The 21823-nt window shown below is 41.5% G+C and overlaps 1 protein-coding gene and 1 non-coding gene across 5 annotated transcripts in view; one reads left to right on the forward strand and one right to left on the reverse strand.

Annotated features, from left to right (window-relative positions):
- Nucleotides 1-418: 418 nt before the first annotated feature.
- On the reverse strand, nt 419-493 carry LOC117802121. Its single transcript, XR_004625171.1, has one exon. It is a non-coding gene; the product is annotated as a small nucleolar RNA SNORD59 (small nucleolar RNA).
- Nucleotides 494-11116: 10623 nt separating this feature from the next.
- Nucleotides 11117-21823, forward strand: part of MAP4K3 (mitogen-activated protein kinase kinase kinase kinase 3) — a 185445-nt gene continuing 174738 nt past the window's right edge. For all 4 annotated transcript variants that reach the window (XR_004625031.1, XM_034659618.1, XM_034659619.1 and 1 more), the window contains exon 1: nt 11117-11350. Coding sequence is in view for 2 of the 4 variants with exons in the window: in XM_034659618.1 (XP_034515509.1) it covers nt 11255-11350 (96 nt within the window). In the remaining 2 variants the exon portion in view is untranslated. The remainder of the gene's footprint in view (nt 11351-21823) is intronic.

Raw genomic sequence — 21823 nt, forward strand, 5'->3', positions numbered from 1 at the left:
GTAATATACAAACCCGTTATTTCTTTCATTTTTTTCCCCCTTCTGCTGCCTGAGTTTTGGTCATTTCACAGCTCATTACTATTCTCTCTCTGGGAAAATAAAAGCAAATGTAGCTCCAACTAGTATTTTCAACTTTCTATATAAAGGTTTTGTAGGAAGGGTAATAATTATTGGTTTATACATCACTTTTTGTTACTAAGTATTTGGCTGACTAGGCTCCACTGGGCACAGGGGAAGAATTTTAAAAGTTCAAGACACTGTCCCTTCTCTTAAGGCTGTTACAGTATAATTGGAGGAACAAGGTTTGTGTACAATAAAGCCAAATATTAATGCAAGGCAAAATATATTTAAACAACAACATGAAAGAATTCTGGTCATACAAACATAGCATACGAGAGAACTTTATTTTTCTTCTACTCTTTCTCAGTACCTAATACGTGGCTTTAGTATACTCAGAAGAATGAAAGTCATTTTGGTAAAATCATCATAGAATAGAAGAGAATTTTATGGACCTACAGAACTTTATAAGAACATAGTATGGACTGATGAGATTGTCACAGAAATTCTCAATAAGGTAGTGAGACTTGAGTTAAATATCAAAGAATAGACGGAATTTCAACATGAGAAAAGGAAAAAAAAAGAAAAGAAGTTTCTGCACAAAGAAAAAAAAAAATCCCACAACCCCAGGGTTGAAGGCCCCTATATACTTCTAAATGAAATATTTCAAGCATACAGCGTATAGAAAATAAGAATATGAACTCTCCGTTCCCACCAAATTTTGTCAAATATTTACTTTTTGCCATATTTGTTTCAGATCCACTTTTCAGAGGGGGGCGGAATATAGATTTGGCTAAAGCCTTCTTCATACTCTGTCATTATCCTTCTTCAGCAGAGGTAACAACTATCCTGAATTCAGAGTTATTATTACTATGAATATTTTAAAATCACTATCACACATAGAAATATGTACTACTGTTTCCTGGGTCTAAAGTTAATGTAAATGGTAGCATGCTTTGTGTATCTCCTGCCACTTTCTTGTGTTCACTAGATATTCTGTTTTTTGAGATTGATGCATATTATAGCTCTAGTTCTAGTTCATGCATTTTAACTGCCATATCGTATTCCACTCTGCGATCATACAACAATTTACTGAACCACTCTCAGGTTGATGAACATTTAGTTCTTTCCAATTATTTTCCTGGTATACACGATGCTTCAGTGAATATTCATTTACATGTGTCCTTATGCATTTAAGGGAGAGTTTCTTGGATATATATAGCAAAGTAGAAATGTTAGATTGTAAGATAAGGGCACCTTTCGTTTTAATAGATATTGCCAAATTGCCTTCTGATGTAATTGTGCCAATTTAGTCTCCACTCAGTGGTGTATGGGAGTTCCCATCTCTTCCTTATCTTGCAATTCTGATGACCGCATCACAGGCTTGGAACTGCCAGAGGACCCTGGTGTTGATTCTTCCTGTAAACTTGCTGTCTGTGTCGGGGATGCTCCAAGTTGGGTCTCATTATGAACCAGCCTGGCCCAGGCTTAGAGGAGATATCAGTCCTCTCAGAGAGAACTGGGAAAGAGTAAAGAAAGAATGGTATGATGGCTGAGGATTGCATGCACATTTTCATCATTTTTACGTCCCCAATATCTTAGCACAACCTGAATCTCCATAAGCAAGGCTCAGTAGATGTTCAATTGACTGGAACTAATCATGAATCTTGATCTGTTTCTGGCTTTCATTTCTCTAAGCTTCAATTTCCCCATCTGCAAATTATGGATGATAATAATTTAAGGAATCATTCCAAAGGTAAAAGAAGATATAAGTGTGAAAACATATAGAAGCTCTAAAAAGCAATGTAAATTAAGTTATAAAAGATTTGAAAGCTGTTTCTGTGTCATGACTTCTTAGTATGAGCAGATAACATTTTAGCAGTTCAGAATCATTGCCAAATTTCTCATTGGCATTCTTCTTGCGACCCCTGTAAGTCCTGGGGTCCCACATGCCTCAGACTCTGCTCAGGATCACAGTAATTTTAAAAAGGTATTCCAACCTTTATTTACCTTTATTGCTCTCAAAGAACATTAGAGGAACCCGTTTACGGTTACGGAGCTGCCCTTGTGTTCCATTCTATTTCCTCTGGTCTCACATATAACCTCCAAACTCTTTCTCTAGAACCCAGTTTATTGGGCTTTTGGTCATCTCCCTTCTCCCTTTCTTCCAACACTTTAAACGTTGACTTAGCTCCTTTCTGGCTAACTTATCCCCCTTCTCTTCTCACTTCTCCACTCAAGTCTACACTTCCCTTACCTTAAATTCCACATCACAAAAATATCAGTGTAGGCAGGCTAGAAAACACTGCTTGAGAGAAAAATAGATATTCATATCTTAATAATCATTCCAGAACATAAGTTCTTGTTATGGAAGTCAGTCACACTATTTTCACTTTGAATGTTTTAAAAACAATGTTCATAAACATTTTCTGCTCCTTNCTCCTTTTAAGTTTTTTTTTTTTTTTTTTTTTTTTTTTTAGAAGGAGTGTGCAGAGGGAGAGAGAGAGAATCTCAAGCAGGCCCATCGCAGGGCTTGATCTCACGACCCTGAGATGATGACCTGAGCTGAAATCAAGAGCCCGATGCTTAACCCACTGAGCCACCCAGGCGCCCTAAATGGTCCTTTAAAAAAAAGAAGAAGAAGAAAGAAAAAGAGGTTGCTCACCATTGCTCTGGACTCTCAGGCTTTTCCCTTGGAGACCCCGTGATCCTACCATCTTTATTTCTGTGACTCACATTTACACATTACAAGGTAATTCCCTTTTGCACTTCCTAAATCTGTGACTGTCCTTGTGATGTCCCCTCCTTAATGCCCTTTCGTCTCCTCAAACTCAACACGCTTCAAAGTGAACTCACATTCATTCCAAATTTAGCTTCCCCTCAGGACTTTCATATTTCCATTGTTGGCATTTTAAGAGACATGTTTATTGCCCACGTGTAGTATTATCAGAAGAGGAAGAGAATGGGGCCAGAGAGGCTAATTAAGAGACTTGCACCACGTAGCAGAAAACAGACCGCATTCAGATTTGCAGACATGGTGTTTTGGATTTATTTGGAATGACTGGAGAGTGCTCTCCTTAGGTGAGGGGTAAACCCTAAATATTGGCATCAGCAACGTAAGAGTGTTATACTTTTCAGCATTAAAAGTTCATGTGGGGGGTGGGGGATGGGGTAACTGGGTGATGGACATTAAGGAGGGCACGTGATGTAATGAGCACTGGGTGTTAGGTAAGACTGATGAATCACTGAACTCCACCTCTGAAACTAATAATATACTATATGTTAATTAATTGAATTTAAACTTAAAAAAAAATTCATATAAACATTTTCAGATATTGGCGCCCAGTTAACAATTCTGAGGTTGACACAGAAAGACTGCCTGTATGAGGCACCACATTTACGCTTGAAAAAGGCTATTCACAAATTTCGTATAGTGGCTTAGACATCTGTAAACAAAATACAAAGCAGCAGGGAAATGTTCATGAGTTTCCTTCCTTTTGTTATTCCATTGACACATATTTAAACTATTCTGATGGTATCAAATGCTTAGCTGGGAAAGTTCATACTACCAGATGAACCCTGATTTAAACATACATATTTTTTAAAGTATCTTTAAGCAACCCAGATGATCAGATTTCAGACAGAAGTTTTGACTTTATTATTATTTTTTTAAAGATTTTATTTATTTATTTGACAGAGAGACAGCCAGAGAGAGAGGGATCACAAGCAGGGGGAGTGGGAGAGGAAGAAGCAGGCTCCTAGCAGAGAAGCCTGATGTGGGGCTCGATCCCAGAACGCCGGGATCATGCCCTGAGCCGAAGGCAGACACTTAACAACTGAGCCACCCAGGCGCCCCAGAAGTTTTGACTTTAATACCGAGAAGAGGCATACCTTGATCCAAATGGGCTCTGCTATAAGCTCAGACCCAACAAATGGATCCATCCCCTGGGGCAGTGATCTGGGTCAGTTTGAGATTTGAGTTATCTATACATCACTATGAACTATAAGCACAGAGTAAGGAATAATGGAAAACTCCCGGCATGTTATTTGAATTATTTAACAGAGCTTTTATTTCCATTTTTTTGGTCTGTTTTGATTAAGAAAACAAACCTTCAGTCCAGATTTAAACCAAATTAGATGATTTTTTTTTCCCAACATGATGAACTTTCTAGATCTATAAGCAGATTGCTTTATTATAGGTTTTGTTGGGAATAGGGGTCGGAGTCCTCCTAAGGGAGTAAGAGTAACTAGAATAAAGCTTCTTTAAAAAAAAACAAAAGGCCAGCAGGATAACACTCTGGGCAGTAATCTACTCTGGAAACAGAGTGTATGTAACCACATTTTGGTTGTTCTGGACCAACTTGATCTGGTCCAACAGTGGTCACACTCTGTATTTGGGAACGAAGGTACAGGGAACACCATTTACCCGGGGGGATCTAAGGGGAACCGTAGGCTAGATATTATGTAAAAGGGAACCAGGGAAACACTATGCTCTAATCTATCATGGGATAAAAGATGAATATAATCAGGAGTTTCATCAATAAGATTATCTCAGCATCTCTTAGTCTCTTACCCAGCCTGTATTCTACTTGTACTTCTTTGTAATCCTTCAATACTTGATCGTCTATTTTTCACATAGCCTGCACCCCTCAAGAATGAGCTGAGTCTAAAATAGCTCAGTTACCTACGATGGCAGCCAAAGAGCACCCCCTTGAAATCCTGGTTCCTCAAGAAGATTGGAAGTTCTTGTTTATCTAAACAAGGTTCTAGGCTTTTGTCTAACTTGTTTGTCTCTGCAAGATGTCACCTGGAAGCACTATTGGGTAGAGGTACTCTGTGCCCTGTTTTGTTCATGGTGTTGATATATATGCCTCAGTGATGAGAAGATGATACCTGGTCTGATGAACTGTTGGCAAGGCAGGAACTTTACAACAGGATGCATGCGACCAGGTTTCTTTCCCTGGCGTTTTATGACAATGAGGGTTCAAGAGCGCCTCTGATAATCTGCTTCAGAGGGGAGCAAACGTGGGTTTTGGAGATTTTTAAAATCAGGACCCAGGGGCCAGGTTGGGCTTGAGAATTATATCATCTGAATGGCATCCCCTGACGTTCAGCAGTACGGTGGCCCTGAGTTTTTTGTGGCTCTAAAAAAACTGAATCAAAGTTTAGGCTATAATAGAGTGTTCAAATAACAGGTAGTTATAATCTCCCCATAGTCAACATTGACCAGACTGTATTTGGAATACTGAACTCGCTTCCTAGTGCCAGAGTTTAAAAAGATATTAACAAATTAAATGAGTTTATAATGAGGGAGTCTTGATGAGCTGTATGAAGATTACTATGTACAACAGAAGTTGAAGAGGATCTGGGAGAAGGTAACTAAGAGGAGACAAAAGCAGAAGAGGGTCTATGAACTTCAATGCTTGGATTAGCCCTGACCTCCGAATGACAGATCTGATGAAACTTTTCTGTCTCCCTCCTCCATAGTCTCTCTCTGGCATTTAACACAGCTTGATCACTCTCTTCAAATTCCCTCCTTTGCTGCATTGACATCAATTGTACGAGTTCAGCAGATGGTAAAATTGAATTCGAAGTGCAAAATGCACCTGTGAAGGATAAAGAGGAAAGGGTACAAGAGTAGGAAGGAAGATACTCAGACTGCAGTGCTTGACTTAGTACCTGTGAAAGGAGAGAAAGAAGGAAGATGGACTGGGTAGGAAGAGCCTCGGTCTGCAGGGAGGCTCTGAGATTAGCTCAGTGACGATGCCAGCAGGGTGTCCCAGAGCAAAGATTGCCCATTAGAGGAAACTGCATTGGGCAAGAATGGCTGGCTGTGCTCAGTCATTGGTTGGGAGCCTCGGGGAGACTGAGACCTCTCCGTGAATGCTGTGATGAATCCCAAAGGCATGGAGGCTAGTGGCTGTCAGTGGTTCACACTCCTTACAGCACATGCTTCCATGAAGGGAGTCCTAAGTGGTGCACTCCTATGGCTCCCATACCATTCCATTTCCACATAGCATATTGGATCTCACCTTCCTAGTCTCCTTTGCTAGATTCTCTGCCTTTGCTCACCATCTAAATGTTGGTGGTTTCTAAGAACCCATTTTCTGCCTTTTCCATTTATTTTCCCTATGAAAATGCATCTCAACCCACAATTTAAATACATGACTGACTGTTGATGCTGAGTTCATATGTTAACTCAGACCATTATTTTTTCTACCTGGACTGCTACAATGACCTCTGAACTATTCTCCCAACTCATGTCCAGTCCTGCCACCTGACTCCAAGTCATTCTTCATCCACACCCAGCGGAGTATTTCTAAGGAGCAAATGAGATCATGGTACTCCTGTGCTGAAAATCCACCAATGCACCCTTTTGTTCTCAAGAAGAAATGCAAATAATTTAACACGATGTATGTGCTCCTTAATGGAATGGTCCCTGCTTACCACACTAACCTCATCTGTCACTCTCCTTGAACAGAACTACTTTTGTTTCTTTGAATGTAACCACTGTACCCTTTGTAGGGAGTATACCTTCTTGCTTGCCTAATTCTCTATTTGTCTTTTAAGTCTCAGCCTAGAGGTTCCTTCCTCTGTGAAGACTTCCATCACTTGCAAAGACTAGATCTGGTCCTCTCCTATGTGACCCCAGGACCTATGTGATAAAGAGCGGTGGACTCTTGGTTGTGGATCTACGGGAAGGGGGGGCAGTGAAACCCCGATCGGGTGCCAAGCATTGGAAACAAGACGGACAATATTTTGCATATCAGAACTTGTCTCAGGGAATATTCTGTATGAGATAGAAAGGAATACTAGGATAAACAGTTTGGTGTGGGTGACAGTTCTCTCAAGGGCATGATAGGCAAACATTCTCAATCCAGTCACTCCCATCCCTCACCCCAGCCCAACCCTAGACGTTCAGAAATATGTGTGGCTATTTTTGTGATTGATGTCAGTGTGGCTGGGAGCAGTATTGAAACAGAGGACAGCCCCACACAAGGAAGAATTGTCCTATCCAAAATGCTAATAAAACCTCCATTGAGAAACACTGTGCTGGGACATATGCAAATCTGGGAGCAGAACTGAATTGCTCAGAATATCAGGGTGGAAGCTGAAAGCTGACACCTGAGGACGCCCATTGCCACCTACTCCCCATGCAGAGCTCCACCTTACCTGTAAATAAATGTTGCATACATGATTTAAAAAATATATTAAAAGGAAATTTTAAAATATATATTGGCTTGAAAAAGAGTCAAATTATTAGTCTAAGCAGTACCTAATATCTCCCTCTGGCTCTGCTTCCCTGCACCTCAGGACTCATCTCTTTGCAAAGGAATTATCTGCGAATTTGTCTGTAGCCTCACTTGATTTCAGGGACCATGCCCTATTGTATTGTGAGAACATAATATAGTATTTGGCGCATAATAGGTACTTAATAAATATTCCTAACTATGACTCTCAAAATTTAAAAATTAGCCCTGACATCTTTTCTAAATGTCAACTCTATTTTTTGTCACTAATTTTACATTTATAGTTGAAAGTTTCAACCTTAACAGATATGAAACAGAATCATTTACTTTGACCCAATGCTAAAACCCTCCCCCCAATAACCCTAATACTGTCTATTATGGCAAATGCTATCACCCTCTTAGGGCCTTCCCGTTGTCTAAGCCTACATGTCGCCGATTGTTTGCCTGCTTTCTCACCCCACCAAACCTTCAATTTCACTTCCACCTGACCAGCCTGGAGTGTACCACCTCCCCTTTATTCCTCTGGCTAACTCCAACACATTCTTTAAGGTTTAGCTTTAGCATCCTTCCTGCATCTTCCTGTCTGCATTCCTGCCACGCTTCTGTGCTTCTCACAGTTTTGTGAGACTGCAAACTCCCTGACGGCAAGCACTGTGGTTTTCTTCTCTGTATTCGGTACCACTAGAATCTAATAATCATTGACTCTAAATGCATGACAAGGAGGCAGATTTTGGCTTAGCATAAGAGAAATTTTATTTTTATTTTATATATTTTTAAAATTTTATTTATTTATTTGAGATAGAGAGGGAGAGAGAGCACACAAGCAAGGGGCAGCAGCAGAGGGAAAGGGTGAAGCAGACTCCCTGCTGACCAGGGAGGCCGATGCGGGGCTCAATCCCAGGACCCTGGGATCATGACCTGAGCCGAAGGCAGATGCTTAACCGACTGAGCCACCCAGGTGCCCCTGCCTAAGAGAAATTCTTAAAAATATACTATAAAGCAGAGTATAGATTAGTGGCTAAGAGTCTGGCCTTCTGGGGCGCTTGGGTGGCCCAGAGTGCTGGGATCCAACGCCACATCGCATTGGGTTCCCTGCTCAGTAGGGAGTCTGCTTCTGCTTCTCTCTCTGACCCTCCCCGCCCTGTGCTTGCTTGCTCTCTCTCTAATTAATAAATAAATAGATAAATATTTTTTAAAAAGCAGCCTTTGTGTCTTACCTCTGTTCAGATTTCAGCTTTCTGTTACTCTGAACCAGCTTAATCTGCCTGTACCTCAAAATATTATGATAATAATACCTATATCATCAAGTTGTTGTGAGAATTAAATGAGATAACATATGGAAAGTACTTGGCTCAGTTCCTGGCACCTTGTAGGCACTTGGTAATGTTAGAAATTACTATTGTTTTTATTATTGTTACTATGATTGCTCACTAGCACTATCTCATAATGCGGTGGGTTGCTTTTGGAAGCAGTGAGTTTCCTTTTCCTGAAGGTACTCAAGTACCAGTAAATTCAGGAGCGATGCTGTAAAAGCAGTTCTTGAATTGAAAAGATTAGATGACTTCTAAGGATGCTTCTAATCATAGAAGAAGGAAGCAATTTCTCAGATTCAAAGAAAGCGTGATCATTAGTGTTACTTCTAGCAAAGTTGAGGAGCATTGGAAGGGAAAAAACAAAGACATCAGATTTGGCATCTGCATGCATATATTACAAAGAACAAAATATTTTATTCTTTGTGAGCAGTTAATTGCAAAAGCCCTTTTATTTATGCTGTAACCCATATGGCAAATCAGGCCCTTACATGAAAATCAATCTTTTTTCAAAAGGAATAGCTTGGTCCTGCCAAAATGGAAGGATAATCCTAGCAAAGAAAACAGTGAAACCATTACCAGGTTCTCATGCTGAGAATTTGGCTTTCCTGCATTAAAAAGGCAGAGAAAGAGAGCAGAACTGATTCCTATTTGGGATAGTTGCTTGGGCTGCTTATCTGAATCCTGGACTAATTATTCTCATGTTTGGCTTAAAGAGGCCAAACAAGCCTCCAAAGGAGGGCAAGTTGAAGAAAGGCCTGCAGTCTGGGTCACCAGCAAGTGCCGTAAATAGGCAAAAGCTGGAATGGAATTAACATTTATATTCAGGAGTTTAATTCTCAAGATACCAGAGCCTTAAGGTGAGATCTAGCTAGAAAAAGTCCAATGATAAGCACTCACATGGCAGTAATTTAAGTGATATGCACATATTATTGATGCTTTAATTACAAATTAGACAATTGGAAGGCTACTTGTATAGTGAAGAGATGGTCATTTTCCAACATCTCGTCAATAGATATTCAGGTAAACAACTTCTTTGAGAACTTCATAAATATGCAATCTTACTGTAGGGGAAAGGATTGAAAAGATAAAAATGTATGAGGCGGGTAACTATATGCAGCTTGACTATTCTTTGATTATACTTATTTTATCCTTAAGTTTGATAAGACCTAGTTTCTCAGGAGCCACCAGGTATTAGGGAACACTAGTGATCAGAAGGTGTGGTGCCTATTAGGAAGGCATTTCTGAAACAAAACTCAAGGTGGTATCATCCAAGTGGCCATCACCTACTTGATTAAAGCTTTTGGAAATGCCTAGTGGGCAGTTTATTGGGAACAGAAAATTAACCCTCCACATACTTTCTTGGACAGGTATTAACAGTTGAGCTGGTGTCCAAATAGATTGGATGTAATGCTCACAATCTGGGACTCACGAAGGGTGGGGCTTTGGGTAGGTAAAGTAAAGAGCTTCCGCATCATCATGTGTTTACATTTCAGGTGCAGGACGGATCTTGTTCACGCTCCACCCTCCACCACCTCTCCTTTGCAAGGTTGCTCTGCAGCTCGCACTGTCCCCGCCCGGGTCTTTGATAATCCAGCGTCTCTGGAGGTCAATCACTGCTTTAGTTCTAGGCTCTGCCGGCTTCCCACGCCCTCCACTCGGGCTGGTGGGCGGCTGCTCAGCGTGTTTTCCCCCCAGAGCTTCCCACGCCCTAGCCACTCCACACGCCTCCTGGCTGCCCTCCAGGCCAGCCCTCTTTTGCACCCCGGCCGGCCAGCTCCGAGCGCCCCGAGTGTCCTGTATCAAAGCTAGCACGGCTCACTTTTTTCAGGGGCTTTGCTCAGGGCCACCTCTTCGCCGCAATCCCAGAAAGTCTCTGGTATTCGCCTGTGTCCTATGTGTAGGTGCTTCTAAAAATAAATTGGGGACACTGTCTTGCAAATTAAAACTATACTACCTGCTTAGGGTCGGGACGTGAAACATCAAAGTCAAACTTTGCCGTTCCGGGCGGGAATCAGAAGCCAATACGAGGTACTCCCCCCTCCCCCCCCCGCGGCCCCTGGGGCAGCCACGCCTTCCCAGCAAGTCTAGGCAGCTGTCTAGCGCGGGTCGGCGGCCCGGGAATGCGGCGCGAGTTCGGGGTCCCGTGCGGCCGGGGAGCCTGCCCGCCCACGCCCACCAGGCGCGCGGAACCGGAGCGCGCACGGGGCCGCACGCGCGCTGGGCCGGAGTGCGCTCCCTTCGGGATCGCGACTGCGCAGTCGGGACGGAGCCGGGAAAAGGGGGAGGAGGGTGGAGGAGCCGGAGTAAGGGGAGGGGGAGGAGCGGCGAAGGCGGAAGCCATGTTGGAGTTGCACCCCGAGCGAGGGGCTGCGAGCGTTCTCCTCTCCTTGTGGGTGTGACCCGGGTTCGGCGCGGCGGCGGGCTGCGGGGGCGGGGACGGTTAGCCGGGTCGTCGTCCGCGGCGGCGGCGGCGGCGGCGTGAGAAGAGCGGCGGCAGCGGCCGTACCGTGGAGCCGGGTGATTGTGACCGACTGGGGAGCAGCGGGCCGGCCGCGGCTCCCACTCTCCGTGTGGCCCCCTGAGCGCCCCCCCTCCCCTGCCCGGGAGGGAGGCGGGGGGCACCCGGGGCCCGCCATGAACCCCGGCTTCGATCTGTCCCGCCGGAATCCGCAGGAGGACTTCGAGCTGATTCAGCGCATCGGCAGCGGCACCTACGGCGACGTCTACAAGGTAAGGGCGAGGGTCCGCGCGCTGCCGAGGCCGCGGGGTCGGGACGCCGCGGGGAGGGCGGGGGGCGCCGCCGCCGACTGGGCGCCCGCGTCCGCGCTGGCCCTCCGCGGGAGACGCGGGCGCCCGGGAACTGTGGGGGAGGAGGAGCGGGCGCCCGGGGCTCCTCTGCCTTGGAACGAACAAAGGGCCAAACGGGTAACCCCGAGACCTCGGAGCCCTTACCTGAGCGCTCCCCTTGGACGCGCGGTGCCGGGGAAGGGCTGGACGCGAGCGGGCCGCTCTGCTCATCACAGCACGGAGAGGGTCTGGCCGTTTGTTTCATTGGCAGGGTCAGTGCGACGAACCTGACGGCGGGCGTTTGGCGTATGTCAGACCCGTGTCGGTCAGACGGACTGGGCCGGTCCCCTGTAGGTTTGGCACTGCCGCCCACCGGGCCCGGCGGTAGTTACTACACTGGGCAGCCTCCACCCACAGTCCCCCAACCTTTCGCCTCTTAGCATCCGCGTACCGTCTTCTTTTAATTTTCCGAGTAATGACTTTTCGTTTGTAAAAGAGACCTAGTTAGTATAATTTTTTTTTCCTGTTTTGGCGGAAAAAGCAACTTTGTTTTCTCCAAATCAAATTGAACTATGATGCCTCATTAAACTTGCTTTTGTCAGTGACACACAAAATTCAGTCCCCCCCCCTTTTTTTAAAGCGAATTGAATACTCCAGAAAGGTATTGGTTTGACTAGGTTAGAATTCAAAGTCCATTAGTGGTACAGCATTCCTGTTGTAGAGAGACCCCTTCTAAATGTGGGAGATAAATCACTCTTCCCTGGCTAGCTCAACTCTTGGCCTCGCAGAGACTGCCAAGAAGCGGATAGTGCCAAATGTGGCAGCAGTCTTGATTTAGTAGTGTATCTTCTTACTGGTGACTGAAGTGGAACTCCTCCTGTTTCACATAACATCCGAGGATGCATAGAGAAACTTAATTTTACTTGGGAAAGTTTAGTTCTAACAACTTTTTGCCCATGTTTAAGCAATAGGTTTTTGCTTTTACTTCAGTGTAACAGTGACTCACAGTGCACCCAGGATTCTGCATTAGTCTTGTTTTGTGGATGATTTGCTGTCATCATTTGTCTCATCAGTTTTTCCCATGAGATAACACAGGTGTTTTGTGTACACCTATTACGTATAAGGTACTGGACATCTAAGCACTTGGGGTGTAGCAGGAAAAGGTAGGCATATTCCTAAATCTTGGAGTTTATATTTGGGGGGGGGGGACACAAGAGGAAACTAAACAACCACTTAGATTATTTTATTGCAGTTTTATTTTGTGCTGCCCAGGAGAAAAGAGGATTAGGATTAGGGTTATGAGAGCATGTAACAGGAGGACCTGATCTCTTTTCCGGAGTCAGAGGCAATGGGGAGAGAAGATTATGCCAGATAAAGGGAGCATAATCTGTGAAGGCTGTGAGGCCCCAAGGAACAGGGGTGAGGATTTGAAAGGCCTCAGTGGCTTGAGCAGCCAGAGAAAGAGAATGGCCCTAGATCATACAGGCCTCTTAGATCTTTAAGGAGGACAGGTTTTTAAGACGATGGAGAGCCATTGTAGGGTTTTATGTAGAGGAGTAAAATTAGATTTAAAAGATCTATCTGTACTGCAGTGTAGATTGGAGGGGAAAGAACAGTTAGGCAGCCATTGCAATAGTCTAGGTAAGAATAACCATTGCTTTGTTTTGGAATTGGTGGTGATTATGAAAGTAGAAATGAATGGATCCAAGTATATTGGAAGTGTTAGGGGAGTCTAGTTATATTCGGTTGAAAAGTTAACTAAAACTTCACTAGCATGTCAGTCTTAGGTGGCAGTGTGTACAGTAAGTTCTTTTTGAGTTCTTTACAAAAATAATTGGCCGTGTATTTACTGTATTTAGAAAAACAGCTGGTAGCTAAGCCACATGATTAAAAAGTAAAAAAATTAAGGCCTGTAATTTCCTAAGGGCATCTAAGTGCAATACAGGTATAAGTTGATTACTCTTGTCATCTGTTTAAAGTAATGATAATGAGAACTAACATTTATGGAGTGCTTATTATTTGCTAGGCACTGCTCTAAGATTTTTCCATGTATTAATTTACTTAACTCCTTACAGCAGCCTTAGGAAATAGGTGCTGTTATTAACTCCCATTTTGCATTTGAGGAAATTGAGGCACGAGGAAGTTGTAGTAACTTGCCAGAGTTGGTGAGTGGCAGAGCCACAATTTGAACCTTACCCTTTAGAGACTGTATTCTTATTTTATTTTATTTTTATTTTGAGAGAGACCATGAGCAGGGGGAAGTGGAGAGGGAGAGGGACAAGCAGACTCCCCACTGAGTGGGGAGCCCCAACATGGACTCGGTCCCAGGCCATGACCTGATGCTGAAGTGAGACGCTTAACCCACTGAGCCACCCAGGCGCCCCGAGACTGCATTCTTAACAATAGCAATACTGCCTCTATAAAGATAGGATATGGGCATAAAACGTATTACTGAATTTCCAGTGGAGAAATTAAGGCACACCTTTAGTTCAGCATGTGAGTTGTACCATACTCTATTAGAGTGGATCTTGAAGTAGTAGTTGGAATACCCAACTCCTGCTGTGCAGCCAGGCCTCATTGTTTTTGTAGAGTCTGCCAAGTGGACATCAGATAATAGATGCTTGATCCCCGCCAGCCAGACTCTTCCCATACCAGGGGCGCAAAGCAGAGAAACTCCATGTGGTTTTGGCATCATATCCCCTTCTTGCTAAATAACCCAAAGCTTAAGCTATTTATATTTTTGTCCGTAATCATGTCCACGTATAGAGATAAACGTGTTGTGGTGTTTTTTTTGTATTTGTTTTGCTGTTTTAGATTTTTCTTATTTATACCAATTGTGTTGATTAGAGAGGAGTGCATTAGAGGGTTTGTTTTCAAAAGCCAGTATGTATAATTTGCTCCTTAATTTGTGTTTAGGGGCTAAAAATGGAATGATCAGATTAAGTAAATAAGTTAGAGACCTAATTATTTATAGTCACTCATGGAAGGTGGGTGTTTCAAGGGATTTTTATTTTAAAAACTGTGTCCTACCCAATGTAATAATATGCCTATTAAGGGTGGCGTGGTTTAGTTAAAAAGCACTGAAGTAGAATGTGGAAGATCTGGAATTTATTAGCTGTGTGGCCTTGTAAAAGCATTTAGCCTCTCAGCTGTTTTGTTGTGAAGGTGTTATCATCGTATGCCCTTCTGTGTATGGTGTTAGATAAATGACTTGAGTTTTACTCAACCAATAAGTTTTCATGTTTTCAAGGCTGAAAAATACAAGTATACATTTTCTCTGCACTATCTTAAAGTACATGGAAAATAAATTTTTTTTAAAAAGTCATACTTTTAAATGTCCTGTAACTCTATGGCCTTCATTTGTGAGATGGAGTATTTATATCCGGGGTTACCTAGGGACCTAGGAGTTGACAACTAGAGAGCTCAGTGGTTAGGCCTCAGGAGGCCCATGAAGCCCTCTGAAAATAATAGGTTTAATATTGTGTGTGTGTGTGTGTTTCTGTAGAGATGGCTTATAGCATTCATTACATTTACAAAAAAGAAAAGAACGAATCATCTCTAGGTTTGTCATTTCTCAAAGAGTTCTCTTGGAGAAATCCGGTGGTCCTGTACCAGATCACATTATCAACATTAATAGGATTTTCACATGCATTGTGCTGTCTTTTCACAGGCAGTTTTTCCATTGGATTTGCCTTATTCCTACCCCATGTCTTGATGTTTTTCTAGATTTATTTCTAGAGAGAAGCCGAAGATACTAAAGCTAGAGGTAAGGCAAGGATGTTTGAAAGATCAGTCTTATTACTGTGTTTCTAAAGGAAGTATCTTGTCTAGCCTCACGACTTAAGCTTGATCCCGGTGATTGACTCCCAGGTGTCTCCAGCATGTGCTTCCTCCTGAGCTCCATAGCCCATTGTCTCTACCCGACCTCTTCACAGACTACATCTGCCTCCAAATGGGCCTTTCCTTGTATCCCAGTTTGGTTGAAACTCCAGTTGTTGGCAGTTTGCTATAAGACTTGGGGCCTTGGAATCATCTTTTATTCTGGACAGGACTTCGTAGGCATTTCAAAATGTGCTGGGGATGCTCCAGGGAAAGCATTACTATGAATATACTGAAGATTGAGGAGTCGCATGGTAAAGAAACCTGTTGAGTGCTGCTTAATCCAGCAAACTCCAAACTTAACTCGACTGTGGGATTCTTTTTCTTTGTAATACATATTGCTTGTCCTTAGCATTAGTGTCTTGTAGAGAACATGCTTTGGAAATGTTGATACTGATTTTATCTGTGTGCATTTGGAAGCCATTCCCTACGAAGCAGAGGCTGCAGTGTTGCTAAGCTCCAAAGCCATTCACATGGTAGTCTATGTAAACAGAGTCTCTGTGAAAGCTGACAGGAGAAAAATGGAAGATTGGGCAGTGAGATCAGGAAATTAATTTGTTCAAGCATTTAGTGGATTGTGTTGGCTTATTTGTAGTTCTGTATCTTTCAAGGTGTTCTGATTAGTATCATCAAAGACTAATTCTTTCATTATAGTCAGTGTTTAGAAGACTAGAAAACTGAGTTCTGAAACCGACATGCTGTTGAGGAACATGAATACCTTAAGCAATTAGAAAAGAATAGCTGAAGGAAAATAAAGCATGATTGTCTGGGATTATGCTTGTTTTTTACTTTCATGGAGTACAAAGTCTAGAGGGACCTGAGGAAATGGTCCTAAACTTCAAAAAGCTTGGTTGAGTATTTAAGGTAAATTAAGGTAGAATTTTCCAGCATCAGTATTTATTTGAGGTGGAAAGTGACAGTGGAATAGATTCTTTAAAAAAACAAAAAAACAGGTCATCTGACTTTGATATGGATCTGATCCCCTAAAGGAAGTGCTTACCTCCAAGATTTGATGTGTATATGTATTTATTTGTGAAGGAACGTCTAATATGTTATTTTGCATGGAGAGTGAATAGTTGCTAGCTCTCTCTTGAGAGTACATTGAACAGCCGTCCTATATTGAATACCTATAATGTGAAAGGAAATGTGTCAGGGACTGTGAGTGAAGGAGCAAAAATGGCAAGACTTGGCCCTTGGTATTTATAGGGACTTAAAATGTGTACCTACTTTTAGCTATCGTAGTTTGAGATCAAAACCTTGTTGATTTCTTCTTTTCTAGCATATTAATGCTCTGACTGGTTGAGAAATTGTCTAGACACTCCATAATCTGGACAACCGACCTCTCTGTAGCTTAGCAAAGTAGTTTAAGAGCTGGGTTCTGGAGTCAGACTGCCTGGTTTCACCACCCATTAGCCAATTACTTAATCCTTTTCTCTGTGCCTTAGTAACTCAGCTGCAAAGAAGAGATGCTTAGAGTAGTGTTTAGGACTGTGCCTGACACACAATACTCTGTAACCATTAATTGCTCTAGTATTTAGTATTACTTATTATTATATATTTCTCATGCAACTGTCCTGACATACCTTGCTTCTTATGCTCCTGCCTCAGGGTTTTTGTGCTTGGTGTTCTGGGCCTGAATTCTGCCCTCCCCCAATACCTGTATGGGCTGCTTCTTCATTTCCCTTGGGTCTCAGCTCAAGTGTCACCTTTAAATGTGTTCCCTATAGTAAACAGCACCCTACTCTCACTTTCTGTCTTTAGCAAGGATGGATCCAGATTTTGTAGGGCTTGAAGTTTATACAGTTTTGGGGGCCCTCATTAAGTAAACAAATAAATTAGAATAAAAATTTTGGTATGGAAGTAAATATTTATTTAGAATGAGAAAAGATGTCCCAACAAGATGCTGTAACCTTAGGGTCAGGTCCTTTTCTTCTGAGGTTTCTTTAGGCATTTACTCAGAAATGCTTTCATAAAGTGCTCCCTGTTAGCATCCTGGCTGCTACTGGCCACCTTCTTTGGCATTTTGCATGTCCCAGTAATTCTCAGCACTCACAGAGGCCCACGTGAGTGAGGGAGGCTGAACTTTGAGTTCTGTTAGCTTTATAGAAAGTTTACCTCTGTTCTTTTGTAGTTTTCATTTTTGTAATGACGTCTGTCACGTTATATTTAGTTGTGTGTTACTTTTCTCTTCCCACTGTAGTGTAAATCCAAGAAGCTGGTGGTTTGGTTTTGTTCGCTTTTGTGTTTTAGAGCCTAGAAGAGTACCTGGCACATATTATACTCTTGGTACATATTTGTGGAATGAATGAATGAACGACTTGAAGGGGACAAACCACATGCTGCATGAGTTTAGAGAAAGGAGATCATTGTTTCTGCTTGGGAGAAATCATAGCAGGTTTTACAGAGATGATATTGGGCTTGACTTAGAATTCTGCAGTAGTGGGTACAGAATGAATTAAGCACTGTGGATTATTATTAGGCCTAAACTAAATCAGTAGGCTTAATGTATCTTTTGCATATTAAGTGATGGTTATACCTATTTTGTGCATATGAAGATACTCTGTCATTTTAAACTAAAGACCTTTAGTGACTAGTGAGTATATGTAGCTGTTACATATTGATTTTATTTTGGTTTTTTGTTTGTTTTTTGTTTCTAATAGAATTGGGCTTTTAGAAAAGAATTTTGTTCGGTACCAAAAGGCCCTATATTCAAGAGATGAGAACATGTTTGCTGCTTTAGCTTTGTTTTTTAGTCTTTTTTGTTCTGGAAGATGCCACGTTTCAGAGTTCCAGGCTGCCTTGACCTGAGATTATAGGTTTGGATTCCTACTGTAACAATGTATTGTTTACCTTAGTCCTTAAACTCTGTGTAAGAATTTTAGATTTGACCATGAAATTTTCATTATTTCAAATGAGACATTTATTTTGTTTGATTAAGGTCTTGATAGAAGTTTAAGATGGTCATCCACCCTCTCCTAGACAAAGAGTTTTTCTACATTGCCTGTAAAGTACGGACTTGTAAGCCTAACATTCACAGCACTGTCCTTTTTGCCCTCTGGCCCCCAAGAATGAGTTAAGTTTAGATAGCTGGGAGGGGACAGGGAGAGAAAGTCCACAGAGAAGGGAATGGGGACGTTGGTATTCCCGTGTGTGTAACTACAGGGGTTGATAAAGGCTTGGGGACTAACACAGAAGGCTTGTGTTGGGGGGCATGGAGAAATAAGATTTGCTAGATAAGGTAGGGCCAATTTATAAACTTGGAAGCTAGATAAAGTCATTTAGATATGAAGTGGTAGGAGCTTTAAAGGTTTCCGTATAAGGAGTAATGTTGAAAGTGCTCAGGATTAGTCTGACAATCATGATGAGAATGGATCAGAGAGGAAAGATGGAAATATCTTCTAAATAGAATCTGTGATTCTTAAACTTTTTGGTTTCAGAGCCCCTTTATGCCATTAAGAATCCCAAGATCGTGTATGTTAGTTATATCTATTGCTATTGACTCTATCAGCAGTTACACCTGAGATGTTTAATACTTGGTTAAATAGAAGACAGACTCTCAACTCTACTACTTTTTTTTTTTTTAAGATTTTATTTATTTATTTGTCAGGATAGGGGAGAGCTTGAGGGCACTTACACAAGCAGGGGGAGTGGCAGGCAGAGGGAGAAGCAGGGTCCCTGCTGAGCAAGGAGTCCAATGCGGGACTTGGTCCCAGATCATGACCTGAGCCGAAGGCAGACTCTTAACTGACTGAGCCACCCAGGTGCCCCATCAGTAGTTCATTTTCAGTAAAATGTCAGATATCTAAGCATGAATAACCAGTTTGTCAATTCTTTCAAATAAAAATGGTGTTCTGTGGAAAAAGTGGCTAGTTCAGTTTGCAACTCAAAATCGCACGCACATGCTGTTCTTTGAGCCAACCGTTGTACTTCGGTATGCAATGGAAGTGTTTTATGTATTTCATCAGATAGAATATCAAAATGACTTGTATTAAGGATTAGGAGTTAATAAAATTAATGATGTTTATGCTTTAATAAGGACATTTTTCAGTGAAACTGGCTTTTTTTTTTTTTCCTCCTCCTTTTGAGTGCATGGCAGTGAAGAATATAGTGATTGGTAGTACATTGTGGGGTCACTGCTTTGGTTGGTGCCCAGCAGTTTTATCACCATTGCATTTGCTCTGTTGTGCAAATGTCAACACAGTAAAAGGGAGGAAATAACATTTTCATATTGTTATGAATCATTTTGACCTTTCAAGCCCTCAAGAATCAATCCTAGGGGCTCTCAGGGATTCACAGAATTGTGCTAGATTATATGGAGTAAGCGAAGGGTGAGGTAAGTTATGATGGAGTGAACAAAAGGGAAAAGTAATAAAAAATGGAAAGGAAGGAATTGAGGAGAAACACCTTGGAGAAACATTTGATGGGGCTTTGTGAAGAAATATGAGGATGGAGAAAGATGATTTGAAGAGGACTTCAAAATTTTAAGCCTGACTGAGGAGCACATAAAATATTTGTTCAAATAAATTAGTAGTGGGGGAATGATGTAAGTTACAAATACAGTTAAGTTGAGAGGGAGGAGCTGTGGTGGAAGTTGGGATATTAGAAAATAAAGAGATATCTGTGAGATTTCGTTTCATTATTTTCTTGCTGTACTTTCTCTAAAGAAGCACTAATAGTGATTTTTCCTTTTTCTGTGGAGTTTAACAATTCTTTAGCTGTGTTCTTGGGACTAATGGAAATCGATAAGGGTCAGTACCTTTCTCCCAGCTCTTACTGACGGATTACTAGGAAGACCTGCAAAGATGTCTTCCTGTCGAACAGTGCTACAGATTTGGAGAGTAATTGATGTAGGAATTAGTGAGTGGAACAGTAGAATATGGGCTGGATATTTTTATTGTGGCATACATTTTTTAATAGATGTATTTGTTTTTTAGAGAGAGAGTGCACAGCGGGAAGGGGCAGAGGAAGAGAGTGTCTCAGGCAGACTCTGTGCTGAGCGGAACCCAACACAGGCTCGATCTCACGACCCCGAAATCATGACCTGAGCTGAACCCAAAAATGAGACGCTAAACTGAATGCACCACCCAGGCACCCTTATCGTGGCATACATTTTAAAAGTTTTCTTGTTTTGTTCTTATTGTAACATATATATTATGTGTACATACACGTTTTTAAATAATAATAATTATAAAAAACAATGATTTAACTCCCAGTAGATAAATAGTCTCAGTATTTTGATGTATTTTCTTCTGTTTTTTTTATAGACAAGTGTTTTGTAAGGCTTGTATGCTGTTACATATTCTTAAAATTGTTTGCTTACAGTGAAATGTATAGATCTTAAGTGTTTCAGTTAGAAGAGTTTTGACATACATAAAACTGTGTAACCCACCCCCTTATTAAGATAGAACATTTCCTTAACCTCAGAGAGTTCCTTCAAGCCCCTTCCCAGTCAGTCTCACCCCTCTCCTCCATAGCAGTCACTGTTCTGGTTTGTCACTGTAAAAGCTCGTTTAGAACTTCATGTAAATGAATTACAGATGGATTGCCTTAGCACCTTTGATGATACATGTATGGGGATATTCTGGACTCTGTTTTGTTCTCTTGAGCTGTAGGGCTGTATTTCTACCAATGCATCACTGTCTTGCTTACTATTGCTTTATATAGTCTTGGATTCAGGTAGTGAGTCCTCCAACTTTGTTCTATTTTTTCAAAATTGTTCCATTTATTTTATTTTAAGTCCTTTGTTTTTTCCATATGAATTTTAGAATCACTTTTCAAATTATATAAAAAAGTCTGCTGGGATTTTGTTTTAACTTTTTATTTTGAAATAATTATAAACTCATAGGAAATTGCAAAAAGAGTGCAAGATGTCTGGTGTATACCAAGCTTCCAGCTTCCCCCGATAGTGACATCTTTATATATGACAGTAGTGCATTATCAAAACCGGGAGCTTGATTGGCACAGTGCAGTTAACTAGACCTTAGGTTTCACCACTTCTTGCATGCTCTCATTTTTTTTCATGTCTTTGTGCATAATTTTGTGACATTTTATCATGTAGATAGCTTGCTGGGATTTTATTGGGTTTATGTAGGATTTGCAGCTCAATTTGTGGAAATTTGAGATTTTAACAGCATTGAGTCTTCTGATATATGAAAATGTTATTTCTCTCCGTTTATTTAGATCTTCTTTATCTTATCAATGTTTTGCTTTTCTTTTAACTTCTAAATTTTATCCTTGGCCTTTGCTTCTAATACTGTAGTAAAAGATAGCGATTATATAATTATATAATATATAATATATATAATTATATAATATATAATACTTCTTCAAGATGGTGCAGTAATCAGAATGTGGGGCACATTTTCGGTTTTTATTAAAATCTTCACCATATTGATGTCTGACTTCCTTTCACTTGACCCTGTACATTTTAGCTCTGAACATGTGGACTCCTTTTAAAATTGGCAAAAGTGAAAAGAAAAGAAAAGAAAAGAAAACGGGAAATGACTATTTAAAATCTGTTCACTTTAGCTTTCTTAT

The sequence above is a fragment of the Ailuropoda melanoleuca genome, chromosome 4 (assembly GCF_002007445.2).
Source record: "Ailuropoda melanoleuca isolate Jingjing chromosome 4, ASM200744v2, whole genome shotgun sequence".
Classification (NCBI taxonomy): domain Eukaryota; kingdom Metazoa; phylum Chordata; class Mammalia; order Carnivora; family Ursidae; genus Ailuropoda; species Ailuropoda melanoleuca.